The following is a 16,436-nucleotide window of genomic DNA, read 5'->3' on the forward strand; positions in this document are numbered from 1 at the left end:
AGTATTTTATTTAAATGAAAAGAAAAAGATTGCTGCAGGTTTTATTTTATTTAATTGCCTATACACCTCGGTTTTATAAAACAAAACTATTGTGTGCTGTACAATTGGTTTACTTCTCGGGTTATCTAATCATAACCAGACAAGTGTACTCCAGCACACCCAGCAGGACAATATGATTAGTTTAGATGTTTCATAATACTTCTTCATTATTCAATATGCAGATGCATATTTATAATGTTAAATTAAGGTTTAAGGTTGTCAATGTCATTTTGGCATTAAATATCACAATTCGATCAAGTAAACAAGGAGTATATAAAAAAAAAGGAGTATATATACTAGCAAAGTAAACAAAATGTACTTTTTTTTTTATTTTAAATTGATAGACATTTTTTTTGAGGAAGACATTTTTTTTTGATAGATATAGACACTTAATTACTATTATTATTATTATTATTATTTTTTATTATCTATCTAGTTATTTTTAATTTATAATCTGATAATTGAATCGATTCTATGATTATAAATTCAAACATATGTACTTATAATTATTAGTCTTTTTAAAATTTCAAAATAATTTTAGTTATTATCTTTTAGCTATATCCCTTTCTACTAAATAAAACACGATTAAATTTGTAAAACATCTATTCACTAATAAAGTTACATTAGTTTTATACTTATAATTTGAGATAAAATTAATACTTTTTTTAATATATACGACTTTAGCTAAATAAATAGTAAAAAACATAGAGAGTATTTTACACAACTATTAAAATACACCCTCGTGAATTAACTTCAGTTTATTTAGAATAATTATGTTCTAAAATACCGAAATTTGTCTTAAACCATTAATCAATTTGGGATGAAAAAAATAGTTAACTTTTCTACTCAGTTCATATTATATTTTAGGGTCAAAAGCGTTTCAAATTTATTTGAACATGAGAGGCCATGTTCTGTAAATCTATATCATTTATAGTAAATAAAAGATAAAGAATAAACATTAATATACACATTTTACTTGCAGTGAATATTGTAGAATTACCAAACATGACATCTCATGTTTAAGTGAATTTGAGATAATTCTTATTTAATACTTCACATTTTTTAAAGTGTTCTCTCATAACTTATTTTAATCTTATATACTTCTCATTAAGTATATTGTTTAAAAAGTTGGCTACTCGGTAAGTGTTATGGGAATAATAGTAATTAATTTAATTTAATTTAGTCATTCCTTTCTTGATATTTTTTTTAATTCATTGAATATTAGAGATAACAGTTCTTTTAGTAACTAATCACAACATTTTAATTTATAGATATTTAGCTGTCGATTTAAATAGCGACATAGAACTTATTAATATTATTTTACAAAAAAAGTAATGTTTCAATTAAGATTGAACCCGAACTCTCAATATATATAGAAAACAACCCATTTTTTTATAAAAAAATATTCTGATTTTTTTTATTAATTAAATTATTTCTTGAGAGAGGTATAAGTAAATTCAACTTTTCTAATCAAAAGAATTATTAAAAAGATATATTTTTAAATGTAATTTTTACATATTAAATATAAACTTCAATTTTTGAGAAGTGAATAAACTAAAACAAAAGTACCGATCACTTTCTATATAATTAACTTTTCTAAAAGACATATTCTAGAGAATTACACAATTCTCGCGCAGTTGATATAAATAGATAAAAAAATACAACTTTCTGGAAAATAATAATCTTTTTTTGCTCGGCGTAAACTTTGTTTTTTATTTTTCGAGAAATTGAGAGTTTTATTTCCTTTTAATCAAGGAAGTGACTTCTCTAACAAAACCCAGATAAGTTGAAATTTTGAGTATTTTTAAACTATTTTCTTAATTTATTCTTGTCAAATTTCTTTAACATTTTTCAATTTTTTTTATTTTGTATTCATAAGATATATTTTTTATTTTATAATATTTTTTAAAATAAATTTAATCTCTATATTATTAACGTCATACCAATATTTATATTTATGCATATTCATATTGTTTTAATATTTTTTTTAAAATCCAGGCAATAATTTAGATTGTGTTTAGATAAAATTGATACACGATAATTTATCTTTTTATTGATTTTATGTAGAAAAAGGAAAAAATATGTTTATTTTTTAATAATATGAAAATATACAAAGATTTATGTCTTTTAATAAAAAAAATATAATATATTTAAAATAAATTGCTCAGAAAATAAATTTTCCTAAAATTACTATTTTTTTAGGAATTACTTTAACATGAACCAGGTGAGGCTTTTCAAATGATAGATTAAATATTTAGTGTTACAATCGACTTTAATCAAGAATTTCATATTAATATTTTATCATTTATTTGTGCTAAATAAGGATTCTCTCTTATTATACACATAAAAGAAAAACTATAGTTGTTTGGTAAATGAGGCAAATATGACCAACATATGAATGGTTGGGGAGGAGAGGAATTTGATGGGACCAAAAGAAATGAACTGATGATGAAGAGTGGTGGAGATGAGATGCATAATTAGTGGCTTTCTCAAAAGAAAACAAATTCAAAGAGGTTGCAGTTAAAAAAAAAAAAAAAAAAAAAAAGAGGTTGGGTTAGTTGGCACTCACAAATATGAGTGTGTAACAGCAAATTGAGTTCTGTTACAATACTTGTATTATTATTATTATTATTATTATAGTTGGCACCACTGTCGGTTAAAAATTAAAATTAAAATAATAGCAAAGCAAAAAGATAAGATAAAAGTACTATTATTATGTCAAAGAAGCAAGCAAAGAGAGAGTTAGCAATCTTGGGCCTGAAGAGAAGAACCTCTCCAGTTTGATATGAGATTAATTATTTTTTATAGTAAAGAAAAAGAAAGAGTTTGAGTTTATGAATATTTTATTAGAGGTTTTAAAAGTAAAAAAAGAAAAAGAAATAGGAAGGAGTAAAGAGATTAGGTTCTGTAATAATTTAGCAAGCAAGAGCAGTTGGGCAGTAGTTAGTGAGAGCTTCTCTTTTAAATTAATCATACCTCTAGCTAACCCAATTATAATCCCATTGTTTCTCTCTCTCTCTCTCTCTCTCTGTGCATGCTTTTGCCTGTATTTTCTCTCTAGGTTCCATAGGGGTCTTTTTTGCATTGTCTGGGTGATTTATCAAAAAAAGTTGGAATTTTGATGCTTGCTTACTATTTGTGGAAATGCCCAATTGGTGAATTTGGTTTAAACAAGCATTTGATGCTGTTTTGAAGGTTCTTTCAAACACCCATTTTAGGGGACTGTGAATGAAGCTCTGTTTCATTTCTGTTCTTGCATAATTCAACTACAATTTGATGCTTTCTGGCCTCTTTTAGAAATACCCATCTCAGAATATCTCAAAAGGGTTCTGTTCTCTGTGTGATTTCCTTTTGTTCTTCGAGCTGCTTTTGGGTCTTTGATTCTAAACTTGAACAATTAGGCACCCTTAATTCCCACATTCATTGCTTATAATTTGAGTCTTTCTCCTCAATTAGGCTGTGAAATGATGAGAGGAGCTGCTTTCTGGTTGTAGCAAAAGTTAAAAGGGAATCTGCTTTTTGTTCTAAGGGTATAGTGACCTGTTATTTGGGTAATGCCATCACTTTATGCTCTGAAAGGTTTCACTTTTCTTGTCTGTAAGAAGAACTATTCTTCAATTTCTTCGTTGAATATCATTGCAGTAGACTTGATTTAGGATTTGTTTGAGGTAAGTAGCTGCTGCTGCCTTAGATTTTATGCTTCGTGTTTTCTACTTTTTACTTTGTGTCTTATAGGATGCTGCTATGACATTTTTCTTTTACTTTACCACCCTCTCAACTCTATAAAGCTGCAAACATTACTTGTTCCTTGTTCAGTCTTGCAAGATATCACCACCTCATTCTTGGTCAAATCCACTTTGCCTTTAAATTCTATTGTTCCTTCTGTTGTACATCTACATTTAACTCTTCTCTTAGGGTTTGGAAAATGGGTGGTAGTGGTGACGATAATGATGGTATGGCATTTCAAAGCGGGGGAGAAAGTGTCGCGAATTGTCGATCTTCGGGAATGAATACAAATCCTTTCTTTCCTCCTGCTTGGGATCCAGTTGTTGAGAATTTTGGAGGTTCATCAATGGTGTCTCAGAGTGAATTTACCAATTCTCATTACCCTGTTCTGATGGAAACTCAGGGAATTAGTAGCTCTTCCCATCTTGTCCATTACCCATCTGATTCAAGTTTTGTTGAGCTGGTTCCAAAGTTTCATGCATATGGAAGTGGGAGCTTTTCAGAAATGGTTACCTCCTTTGGTCTAACTGATTGTGTCCAGATTTCAAATGCTGGATGCCATCCTAATTATACGCTGAATCCTTCGGCTAACAATGATAAAACTGCTACGAATAATGCACAATCTCAAGAGGATCATCAACTATCAGAAGAGCCTGTAACAGGAGTTTCACCTGACGGAAAGAAGAGAAAAAGAGCGGTTGAGTCTTGTTCGCCTTATGATCGAAAGAAGGTAATTTCACAATTGCCGCAAATGGAATTGATTATGGTCATTTGATTGTGTGTTGATTTTTGACTTTCAAATAATTTGTTGTTGCTTATAGATTGCTGAAGAAGAGATAGAAAAGGATCCTTCTGGACATGGTTCTGATGCTCCTGAAGAACAGGATGAAAAGAAACAAAGAGCCGAACAAAGTACTGCTGCTAATTTGCGTAATTTGCGCGGTAAACAAACAGCTAAACAGGCAAAAGAAAATTCTCATAGTGGGGGAGAAGATCCGAAAGATAATTACATTCACGTGAGGGCCAGAAGGGGTCAGGCTACCAATAGCCACAGTCTTGCTGAAAGGGTACCTTCTATCGACATGCCTCACTATAAAGCATTGCAAATTTATCTTTGTATTCAAAACAATGTTCATATTTGCAGGTGAGAAGAGAAAAAATCAGTGAGAGGATGAGATTGCTTCAAGAACTTGTTCCAGGATGCAATAAGGTATTTAATGAAAAATTCCCTTCTTTGATGAGTCACTCTTCCTTCGAGAAAATGAGGGGACACTGATGCTAGAAATTTGAAAGAAACATAGAACTTAATAACTCAAGAAGATAAAGAAAGAAATGATTGACATGAATTGCACTAGAATTCCATAACAACTTAGCCTTTGATAAGTGTCATTGATCTGTTTTAGATTACTGGAAAGGCCGTAATGCTCGATGAAATTATCAACTATGTGCAGTCATTGCAACAGCAGGTTGAGGTATGCTATTCTTGTTTTTATCTGCTGTACTTTGAGATGTCATAAGCTGGCCAATTTCATTTGATCATAGCTCTAGAAACAACATTGTATTCTATATAAGAATAATGCCTATAGGAGTATCAACATTACTTGAATAGTTTATTTGAAATGATGATCCCAATTGATGAAGAAATGGAATACCTGTTTTTCTGCTGCAGTTTTTATCGATGAAACTTGCCACCGTAAATCCAGAAATAAACATTGACATTGAGAGACTTCTGTCGAAAGATGTAAGCCAAATTCACATTGTTCAAGAGTTAAAAATCTTGCTTATTTTCTTATGGTTCCTTATATGGTACATGTTCTTGATTTGCTTCCATTTTAGATCCTTCATTCAAGAGGTGTCAATGCTGCAATTATGGGTTTGAATCCTGGAATGAATGCTCACCCATATTCACATGGAATGTTTCCGCCAAACTTATCACTAATTCCGAACGGAAATCCACAATTTTCTCATTTGCCTCATGTGAGCAAACGATCTTTATGTTTATGCTGCTATGATATTTTTGTTGTTCAAAACAAGCTCTCACTGTTCATCATACATGTACAGAATGTCTTAGACAGTGATGTCCAAAACCTTTACCAAATGGGATTCGATTCCAGCTCAGCCATCGACAGTCTGGGACCAACTGGTAATACGTCAAAGCATAAGTGTAACCTTAGTTCATAGTTTGTTTTTCTGATCTTAAAATGTTGTTAAATTCGACAGGGCGCTTGAAACCGGAGCTCTAACATCTTGAATAGGCAAAAATGCTCTAATTTATCCTAACAAAGAATTTGAAATGATCATTTCAAGTTGGTTTCATTTGGGAAAAAGAAAGAAGCTATTTGGTTGTATAGGTTGCAGCTCCTAACTTATTGTTCTTCTATTTTTTAGCAGAAGAAAGGTCTTACTGGTTAAAATCACACACTTGTACATTTTCAGACAACAAAAAAGAGGAGACTTTTGATTGGTTTAATTCAGAGTTTTTGTTTTCTTTAGCATTTGGCATTGCAAATTAGAGAAATTTACGAGAAGAGCCTTGTAAGTTGTATCTCTTGCAGAGGACATCAATTAGTTTTTCTAATTAATTCCCAAATCTTGATAATTAACTTCAATTTTTGTATAAATTTTTTTATGCATTTACCATCCCTGCAACTTTGATTTGCATGCTTTGCATATTTGTGGTTATTTACTTGATGGGCATTGCTGCTCTCCAAATACAAATTTTTAAGTGCGTTAGAGAAATTAGCTGAGCTTATTTATTTATTTATTTAAAGTGACCCAATAAATTTATTTATTGGTTTAAGTAAAAAAATTAGCATGATCTCGTTTTGGCGAATGTAAAATGCCTGCAAAACTCTGATTTTTAAACTATTTTTTTTTTACCTTTTAAGGCATTGATAAAATCTTGAAAAGAAATAGTATCAATTTAAATTTTCTTTTTTTTTTGAATTCATCATATTTTATTAAATTGATTATGAAACAGTTATTTTTTATAAAAAAATTCGAGAAAATTTGAAAACAAAATCCGATGACCTGACATGGACCAAACAACATACTGTCTAATTCGCAGATCTACTTAAATCTTACAACAATATAAATAAATTATCTAACTGTTTCACCAATAAAGTGCAGTTTTTAATCAAACTTTTTCATCACCTGCAAACTGATTTCTGAAATCAAAAACTACAGATACCAAATACAACCACTATTTAAGAAAACTCTTCATAAAAAAGGAAAGCAACAACCACCTTTCTCACATAAAAATGACAACAACCTTTCACATACAAAGGACAAAATAAAATTATAAAAAGAGAAAAATGAAACACATAAAAAAACAAAAAAACTACCATAGCTCATAAACGACTTCATCTTTATTGTTGAAAAATCTCAAATCTATCTTCAAATCTTGATTCAAGAAAATTGAATTAGATATGCGCTTCGTCAATAAATATCAATCCAATAAGAAAAAAATAAAAAAGTAATGGCTATTTATTATATTTTATGAAACAAAAATAACATAATAGAAGAGATGGCTACCGTCAACAGTATAATTAAATTCTTGACGGCATCCAAAAAAATTTTAGAAAAAAAAACGGTTAGGGTTTCTAAAAAAAAAAGAGAGAAGAGAGGTAGAGAAGATAGAATCAATTTAGATTTATTTGAATCTATTGTATACTAATTAATGTAGTTTATTTTAGGACAACTATTTTTTAAATACAACTTTCGTATCTTTTATTAATTATGATCAATTTTTTTAGTTTTGATAATTATATTCAATTTAAAAGTGAATTTTTCTATTGTGTTCACATTTTTAGATCTCATTTTTATATTTTCTACCAGTTATAATCAATTTTTTAAAAATATTGGCCAACTTTTAAAAAGAATTATAATACAGTTTTCGTAATTATACAGTTGATGGATTTTATGTTATTTTAAATGATATAAGTTGGCTGTGGATTTTATGTTATTTTAGATGATAAATTTTGGTTATGGGGTCTTTGAAATTATGGGTTGGATTTTTTTTCCACCAAGATATATATGAGTACAAATAATGAAATTCACAAGAAATAACTATATGAACTTTTAATTTAAACTACTAAATAATAAACAACCACCTAAAATATTAGCAAAGAGTTAATCAAAATAAAGAAAAATCTAAACATAAATTCTGTAAAATTAACACAACGATGAACAAAATTTCGTTGAACAGGACTTCGATCTTTCCTTCTTCCGATTTCACAGACGATCCGCTCGATCCACTGCAGCCTATTATTTTCATATCTTTATCTTCAATGAAATTCTTAAAAAGATAGATCTATAACCTCTTAACTTTTTAAATCTATAAAATTTTGAATTTAAAACCCGAGCAAATACTAACGATTTTTGAGAGATCTAATAAATCCACGAAGACGAGAAAAGACCATATAATTTTTATTCAAACATGATAAAAAAATCTAAATCAATTAGATGAACTTCCTACTAGACACTTATTAAATTAAAGAGCATAAATCTAAAATAAATAATAATATGGACGGAGAGAAGATAATTTTTAACTAAAGCGGAAAGAACACCTTCTCCCATCCTCTAAAGTTGAATATGAAAAGAATTTGTTCAGAGAGAAGAAAGAGCAAAAAAAACATAAAATTGTTTCTTTTTTATGGATTGAATTCATATAAGTGAGATTTGTTATATTTTAATTAATTTGTCTTTAAGGACCATAACTCTCTAAAATCAATTCTTATATTTTTTTTTTATTTTGAAAGCGCATAAAAGAACGACTAAAAAATAACCAACCCGAAACTTGCTGAACCAACGGTTCCTCCAGAATGGCTGGGGATACTATCATGCCCAGTCTTAGACATAGGCCGCTAAGGCCTATGCCTAGAGCCATATATTCTAAGGGGCTTCAATATTTTTATTGGTCCATTGAGAAAATAAATATTATACTATTGAATATTTCAAAACTATATATATATATATTGATTATCATTGATTCTTTTAATAAATTGGCTTTGTAATATCTATTTTGAAAATCAATTAAACTTTCACTACAACAAATCAGACATATAGGGACGGTTTTATGCTTTTGTAGGGGCGGTTATACAAGTTATAACTGCGTTTTTGAATCTGCCTCTAAAACGCCGTTTTTCCCCGCGCCACTACAACAAAGGAGCGGTTTTACCAACTGCCGGGGTAGCATATAGTTTTTTGGTGCTGAACATAGGGGCGCAGTTATGATCGCCTCTAAATACATGTCCTATGTAGGGGCGGTTTAAACCGCCTCTACCGTCAGAAATGTTTTTAAAAAATATGGGTTTGACCATGAATAGGAAAGAGGTTTCTTATTCAGGAATATCTTTCCGAATAAATTTATCTTCCTAAGTTGAGTTTGTATCCAAATAGCAGAGATATTTCGTAAATCTGATTCTTGGGCGAATCCCTTTAACGATGCGCTTTATCCGAGTCTTCAGGGATTCTTTTTTATCTTCGAAATTCGGATTACTCCTTCGGTCAAGCCGTATCTCATGGATTCAGTTACCGGTATATTTGGCTTTTAGCCCTTTGGGTGAGGACTCGATATTGTATTGGAAGATAAATCTCGTGCGACTTGACTCCACTATACTTATGATAGAATTCGGTATCTATCAAGAATGAACAAGAGAACAACTATATTAACAATAGAACAATTATATTAACAAGATATCAATATATCTTTAATAATTTGTGTACAAAAAATCAAAAAAATTAAAAAAAAACTTAAAAGAACCTAAAAGAAATAAAAATGACGTCGAGAAATTTATCGGAAAAAACGCGGCGACTAGAAATTCATCGAAAAAACACGACGGCGAGAAAATTACTACGAAAAATTTACCGAAAAACACGCGACGGTGAAACGGAAGAAACGAGATGACCGAAAAAAAAGAGGAAGAGAAAAATTGATTGGAAAAGAGGTAGAGAGGAAGAAATAAATTTAAAAGGGAGAGAAATAGAAAGAAAGAGAAATATTGTGAGAGGCGAGAGGGAATAGTATGAGGGCTATAATGATGGGAAGTTCTTACCTACACCCGGTCTATGAAAAATTCATGGATTCATCCAATAAGGTGTTAGAGAAATGAGAAAAAAGAAAAAATAATAAGAAAAGAGAGAAAAATGTATTTGATTTTCTAACACTTCATTGGATAGGTGTATGGAAATTTTATGGACCGGGTTTAGGTAAGAATTTCCCTATAATGATATATAGAATGACCTAAAATAAGTTTAAAGATTCGAACAAATTCATCAAAAATAGCCTTTGAATAATCCAAAACCTCAACTTTGTGAAAAGATTCCCTCTGGAATCATACTGAATATTCTAACCCAAATCATTAAAATATTCAATAACACAGTTCGCTATTAAATGACTAAACAGCCCTTGATAGATCTTTAACCGACTCTCGTGTTTGTGTTTTTGTTTTCGTCCGGAAATTTCGACACTCTGAATAGCCAATGAATTTTGTTCCCAAGAACAGTTTGTTAATATTTCCATCATAAGCCGACTGTGAACAGTAGGGCAGTAGTGATGAAATTGAATGGCTAGTAGCAGTAAAATGAATGAGATTTTTGGAATTTATCAGTTAGTCCAAAGTCAATGACGCTACTACACTTTTAGTTTATTTCCGCATCTCATTTTCAATTTGTTAACCTTCACCATGGTCTAGCCACCGTCATTACAAATATTGCACCATAAAAATGGTTAATTTATATTGGATTGATAGAGACAGAACTGAGCTCACATGTTCAGACATCGATTTCAAAATTTATGTTGAAACTTCTTCAATCCTATTACCTCTTAATATCTCTTTCTTGGTTTCAGAATTGTTTTAAAATTTAATATTTCGGTGCAATATAGCTCAAAATTCTTGTATTTCTAACTTTCAAAGACTTCTATTGTCACCTCCATTTTCTCTTTTTTATTTTCTTACAGAGAGATACAACATAAAACCCGCAAATTCTTCTTCTTGATTTTCTGAAATTTTGAACATGGGAGAAGAATCTGCTAAAATGGAAGAAAAATTTGCTATTCCGGTGGATTCCGAGAATAAAGCGACGGAATTCAGATTATTTTCTATAGCACCACCGCATATGAGAGCTTTTCATTTATCTTGGGTTTCTTTCTTTTCTTGTTTCGTTTCAACTTTTGCTGCGCCGCCATTAATTCCGATCATACGCGACAATCTGAACCTTACAGCCACAGAGATAGGCAATGCCGGTATCGCTTCAGTTACCGGTGCAGTCTTAGCAAGAATCGCCATGGGAACCGCTTGTGATCTTTTCGGACCCCGTCTCGCTTCTGCTTCACTCATACTTCTCACAGCACCGGCGGTTTACTTCACTTCAGTTGTATCCTCGCCGATTTCATTTCTCCTGGTAAGATTCTTCACCGGATTTTCTTTAGCCACTTTTGTCTCCACACAATTCTGGATGAGCTCCATGTTTTCGACCCCCGTGGTCGCCACAGCTAATGGCATTGCCGGCGGATGGGGAAATCTCGGAGGCGGAGCAACGCAGTTGATTATGCCGATTGTTTTCTCCCTGATTCGAGACATCGGAGTTGTGAAATTCTCAGCTTGGAGAATCGCTTTTTTCGTTCCTGCTTTGTTTCAAACCCTGTCAGCCTTTGCTGTACTAATATTCGGTCAGGATTTTCCTGAAGGGAACTTTAAAGAATTACAGAAATCAGGAGAGAAACCGAAGGATAAATTCTCAAATGTTTTTTACAACGGAGTGACAAATTACAGGGGATGGATTCTAGCATTTACTTACGGATACTGTTTCGGAGTCGAATTAACAGTAGATAATATAATAGCGGAATATTATTACGACAGGTTTACTCTGAAACTGCATACAGCAGGAATTATTGCAGCAAGTTTTGGGTTAGCAAATTTAATTTCGAGACCAGCGGGTGGGTTCATTTCTGATGCAGTAGCTAAGAGATTTGGAATGAGAGGGAGGTTGTGGGCTTTATGGATAGTACAGACATTAGGAGGAGTGTTCTGTATATTTCTTGGAAGAATGGGATCTTTGAGTGCTTCCATTGTTGTTATGATTGCTTTTTCTTTCTTCTGTCAAGCTGCTTGTGGTATGACTTTTGGTGTCGTTCCTTTTGTCTCAAGGAGGTAATTTTTCTTCTACTTTCATCCCATTATTTATTTTTCATAGGATTTTTGTCTGGCTGTTTACAACATTCTATTTTCAGCTAAATGTTCGCAAAAATACGCTCTTGGTAATTATTGGTATATCATTGGTAGATTGGAAAAAGAGCGTATTTTTACAAAAAAAATAAAAAAAAGATATTTTTGTAACAACAAAAAGTCAAAGTATATTTTTATTAAAAAAATCAAAAAGAAAAAGAAAAAGCATGCAAGGCGTAATTTCCTCATTTCTCTTGAATGATTAAAATTTGTTTGCGGGATATTTTAGGTTGTACCAAAATTTTCCGACAGATATATTTTGAAGTTTCGTTTTTATTTTCGGGAAGCTTTTAAAAAATTAATCTTTATAATTTATTCTGATAAAAAGGCATTTTCATTGTTTTTTATTTCAATATTTTTTGTTTTAGCTTTTTTATTTCCATGCACATAAGAGAACTTTAAACTAGAGGTTATGCATTTAGTTCGAACGGAACAAAACCGAACTTAAATTTCATAAATAAAATCAAAATTTCTAAAGTTTTAAAATAAGTTCAGCAAAATTGAACCAAACTAGGCATTTTGGCTAGGCTGAACCCATTCTGAAGTTATTGTACAATTGTTTTTATTTCACTTAGTTCTTGACAAATTTTTTATATTTAAATAATCTTTTAACTATTTATTTTGTACACATGTGGTCCTTTTAGACATAAAACGTCGTCGTTTCATGCAATTAAAATGAAGGGTTTTTTTGTACTAATTAAATAGTTAAGGGACTAATTAAATATAAAAATTTATCAAAGATCAAATGAAATAAAAGCCAATAGTATAGGAAATTTATGATGGGTTTAGCCTTTTGGTTAATTTTTTTAGTTCAATTTAGTTGGTTTTTGCATACTCTAGTCATAGGTCAAATGTTAATCAAGTAATTTGAAGATATATAAGGCCTCCAGACTTGTATTATCTCTATTTCAAGCCCTAGTTAGAGGATTAATTATTTTATGAAACAAATGTCAATAATAGGACTAAATATTTATAACTGTTCGTGATATGTAGTATACTGAAGGAGCACATTCGTTGTATTGGATAATTTCTCTAGTTAGAAATAATTTCCAAAACAAAATGTTTTGCAAAAATACATGTTAGTTGAACTTGATTGTTTCAGCGGCAAATTGCATGTGCATGGTCGCTTGATGAGGCTTGAATTCGAGTCTCGCTTTTATTGAGCGCCAGCTTTTCCGTCAACGCTCAATGAAGATATTTATAGTTGAGTGTCAGTTTTTCTGTTGTCGTCTTTATAAGAAATTTACAGTTGAGTGTCAGTTTTCCTGCTGTCGTCTTTATAGTTGAGAGCTTTTCCACCGTGCATTGGTCTGAGCGAAGCATGAAATATCATAATCCATAGTGCTTATAATTTTTTTTATCATTATAATTAGATTAACATAGTCTGATATCTTATATTTTCAGGTCATTAGGGGTGATATCAGGAATGACAGGAGGAGGAGGAAATGTGGGAGCAATTCTGACACAATTAATATTCTTCAAAGGATCAAAATACTCAAAAGAAACAGGAATTACTCTGATGGGGATAATGATCATTTGTTGCACTCTTCCAATTTGTTTAATATATTTCCCACAATGGGGCGGTATGTTTTTTGGTCCATCATCTTCACAATTTGCTACAGAAGAACACTATTACATGTCTGAATGGAATTCTGAGGAGAAAGATCGAGGATTGCATTTAGCCAGCATTAAATTTGCTGATAATAGCAGAAGTGAAAGAAGTAAGAAAATTACATTCTTAAACCGTGTCTGATAATGATTACGCTTTGATCATAGAATGTGGGTATCTAGAGATTATGAAAATTTCAGGTTTTAGATCTTAGATTGCTAGAATTTGGAAAGTTGTGAAAATGTTAGTAATTAGACCATAATTTCATATTCAATTCTCTCTCACTTGTTATAACGGAGAAATATTCATATCTACTATGTATTCCAATAATATATTTATATATTTGTCGTCCGATCTGAATAGAAAATAGTACGTGTTCAATATTTAGGGGTTTACATTTAGTTTGAAAATTGAACTAGATCAAAATTTGTTTTTTTAGCCAAATCGAACTGAATTTTTCAAGAGATTACAAATTTTCAAATCAAACTAATTAGTTTGGCTAATTGATTTGGTTTGGTTTGGTTATGTTATTTCAATTCGGTTGGTATCAAAACCTAACTAAATCGTTTTTGTCTGAAGTAGAACCGAATCGAAAACTCATCTATACTATATATAAAAGCACGGATGGGGGGGGGGACAGACAAATTTACCGAATAATCCTTTTCAGTTTAGTATTAAATAAAGGTTTTGTAGTCATTACCTAATTAGTTATTTAATTAATCACTATTTTAATTAAAGTCCTAATTAGAATAGGTAGCTAACTTATCTCCAATTTAGTTTTAATATGTAAAAAATAACTAAATTGTCTCCAAATTAGTAGGAATACCTATCTTTTAGTTTGATTGAACTACAAAATTAAAATATTGTATTTGGTCAATATATTATTATTTAAATTTCTATCTTATTATTATTTTTAAAGATATTATTAATAAAATTGAATTAATTATTTAATTATGGTTATATATCTATACTATATATAAAAGCACGGAGGGGGGGGGGGACAGGCAAATTTACCGAATAATCCTTTTCAGTTTAGTATTAAATAAAGGTTTTGTAGTCATTACCTAATTAGTTATTTAATTAATCACTATTGTAATTAAAGTCCTAATTAGAATAGGTAGCTAACTTATCTCCAATTTAGTTTTAATATGTAAAAAATAACTAAATTGTCTCCAAATTAGTAGGGATACCTATCCTTAAGTTTGATTGAACTACAAAATTAAAATACTGTATTTGGTCAATATATTATTATTTAAATTTCTATCTTATTATTATTTTTAAAGATATTATTAATAAAATTAAATTAATTATTTAATTATGGTTATATAAAACCAAAAGAAGAATAAATTCAGTATGGAACAAATTTAATAACCGAATATATTATATTTACTTTTACAAAAATTCTTAACTAATTTAATATTAATTATAAATAAAAAATTGATATAATTATAATAAATTTACTAATACGTTTATTGATGTGTTACGTTACGAGCCACGTGCATAGCACGTAATGCGAAACTAGTATTTTAAAAATACAAATGAAACTGAATTTATCAATTTGATTATTCAGTTAAATAAGATTGTTAATTTACACACCCAATAGATATAGAGTTGAACTTAGGGGGCGGTTGGTTGATCAAAAAAGGCTAATCCCCTGAAAAGCCCCCCACCTTTCAACCCCCTTCGTTTGCACCCTCACTTTTTAAAATTTCCAATTTTATCCAAATTATCACCTTTCATTTTCAATTGCACCCTAAAAATATTAAATTAGTCTTTTTTCATTAGAGAAAAGTTCAAATTTGATATTTTATATTTTAATTCATATTCTAAATAGTCCCTAATGTTTAAATTTTAACAATAAAATCATATTTTTTAAAATTTTAAAAGTTAATTTTTTGCACATAAAATATAAATCAGTTAAAAATATCATTAAATAATTAAACAACTAAAAACCGCCACTCACATTTTTCGATCACCGCCATCCATCTATTGTCCGAAAATAATTCGTCAAAAATTAAAAAAAATATTTAATATATCATTTTTTATATACTATTTAATTAATTTTTTTAAAAAAAATTAATTTTTTAATCAGAAAAGACGACATTCGGTTGTCGACGGAACAGATTGTGTTGTTGCTTAAGAACCCAACCGACTAATTTTCTTGAAAAAAAGTCTGATCTGATCGATCCATTTGCTTCGTTTTTAGTTGTTTTTTGATCTTCTTGTGAAATTGTATGGCCGCCAATTCGAAGTGTACTCAAGGGATCGCTATCTTGGGAAGGCGAGTTGCTAAGCAGATCTGGACCGTTCGTTCTTCTCGCCGTGCTTCTGCTTCTTCTTCAGCTGCTAGGTTCTGTATTTTCTCCATTTCTATGTTTTTATTTTGATTCTTACGGATTTTGAAGTCAACATTTAGTGAACAGTAAAGTTCTAGATTTCTTGCTTATTTCAGCTTACTTGAAGATTTTTTTCCATTTGATTAAGTTAATTAATTTCCATTTTTGTCTTCTTTTTTAATTGATTGATTTTGATCTTGAATTAGTTCTTGAATAATTTATAATTATATTATAATATTAAGCTGTGCTTTTCAGGAATAATTAGATAAATGAAATCATAATTAAACCTTTTATTTCATGAAAATCATAAATAAATTTAACTTTTCAGACCAGTCACTTTTTTTGTAGATAGATTGTAATTGCAAGCCTGAACGCTCCGGTTAATTTTTTTAAAAATAAATAATTATTTCAATATAAAAAAATGTTTTTAATATATATTTAATTTTTGGATGGAGGTGGATGCGCGTTGGTGGCCGAAAAAAGATGGTAACGGTTTTC

The 16,436-nt window shown here is 30.2% G+C and overlaps 2 protein-coding genes across 2 annotated transcripts; both read left to right on the forward strand.

Moving 5' to 3' along the window:
• Positions 1-2,746: 2,746 nt before the first annotated feature.
• Positions 2,747-6,374, forward strand: LOC126664229 (transcription factor bHLH74). Its single transcript, XM_050356512.2, has 8 exons — positions 2,747-4,495; positions 4,587-4,832; positions 4,910-4,975; positions 5,169-5,237; positions 5,435-5,506; positions 5,602-5,742; positions 5,827-5,908; positions 5,986-6,374. The coding sequence occupies exons 1-8, from the start codon at positions 3,965-3,967 to the stop codon at positions 6,006-6,008; spliced, it is 1,230 nt and encodes a 409-aa protein (XP_050212469.1). The 5' UTR covers positions 2,747-3,964; the 3' UTR covers positions 6,009-6,374.
• A 4,136-nt stretch (positions 6,375-10,510) lies between these two features.
• Positions 10,511-13,985, forward strand: LOC126676376 (high affinity nitrate transporter 2.5-like). Its single transcript, XM_050370600.2, has 2 exons — positions 10,511-11,918; positions 13,398-13,985. The coding sequence occupies exons 1-2, from the start codon at positions 10,783-10,785 to the stop codon at positions 13,744-13,746; spliced, it is 1,485 nt and encodes a 494-aa protein (XP_050226557.1). The 5' UTR covers positions 10,511-10,782; the 3' UTR covers positions 13,747-13,985.
• The last annotated feature ends 2,451 nt before the right edge of the window (positions 13,986-16,436 follow it).

The sequence above is a fragment of the Mercurialis annua genome, linkage group LG1-X (assembly GCF_937616625.2).
Source record: "Mercurialis annua linkage group LG1-X, ddMerAnnu1.2, whole genome shotgun sequence".
In the NCBI taxonomy this organism is placed as follows: domain Eukaryota; kingdom Viridiplantae; phylum Streptophyta; class Magnoliopsida; order Malpighiales; family Euphorbiaceae; genus Mercurialis; species Mercurialis annua.

What these genes read in the sequence shown, in the direction of transcription:
- LOC126664229 (XM_050356512.2), top strand. Translation starts at nt 3,965, where the DNA reads ATGGGTGGTAGTGGTGACGATAATGATGGTATGGCATTTCAAAGCGGG. An exon ending in TTGTTCCAGGATGCAATAAG is followed by an intron (nt 4,976 to 5,168) that starts GTATTTAATGAA and finishes GATCTGTTTTAG; the next exon opens with ATTACTGGAAAGGCCGTAAT. An exon ending in AATTTTCTCATTTGCCTCAT is followed by an intron (nt 5,743 to 5,826) that starts GTGAGCAAACGA and finishes ATACATGTACAG; the next exon opens with AATGTCTTAGACAGTGATGT.
- LOC126676376 (XM_050370600.2), top strand. Translation starts at nt 10,783, where the DNA reads ATGGGAGAAGAATCTGCTAAAATGGAAGAAAAATTTGCTATTCCGGTG. An exon ending in GTTCCTTTTGTCTCAAGGAG is followed by an intron (nt 11,919 to 13,397) that starts GTAATTTTTCTT and finishes TTATATTTTCAG; the next exon opens with GTCATTAGGGGTGATATCAG.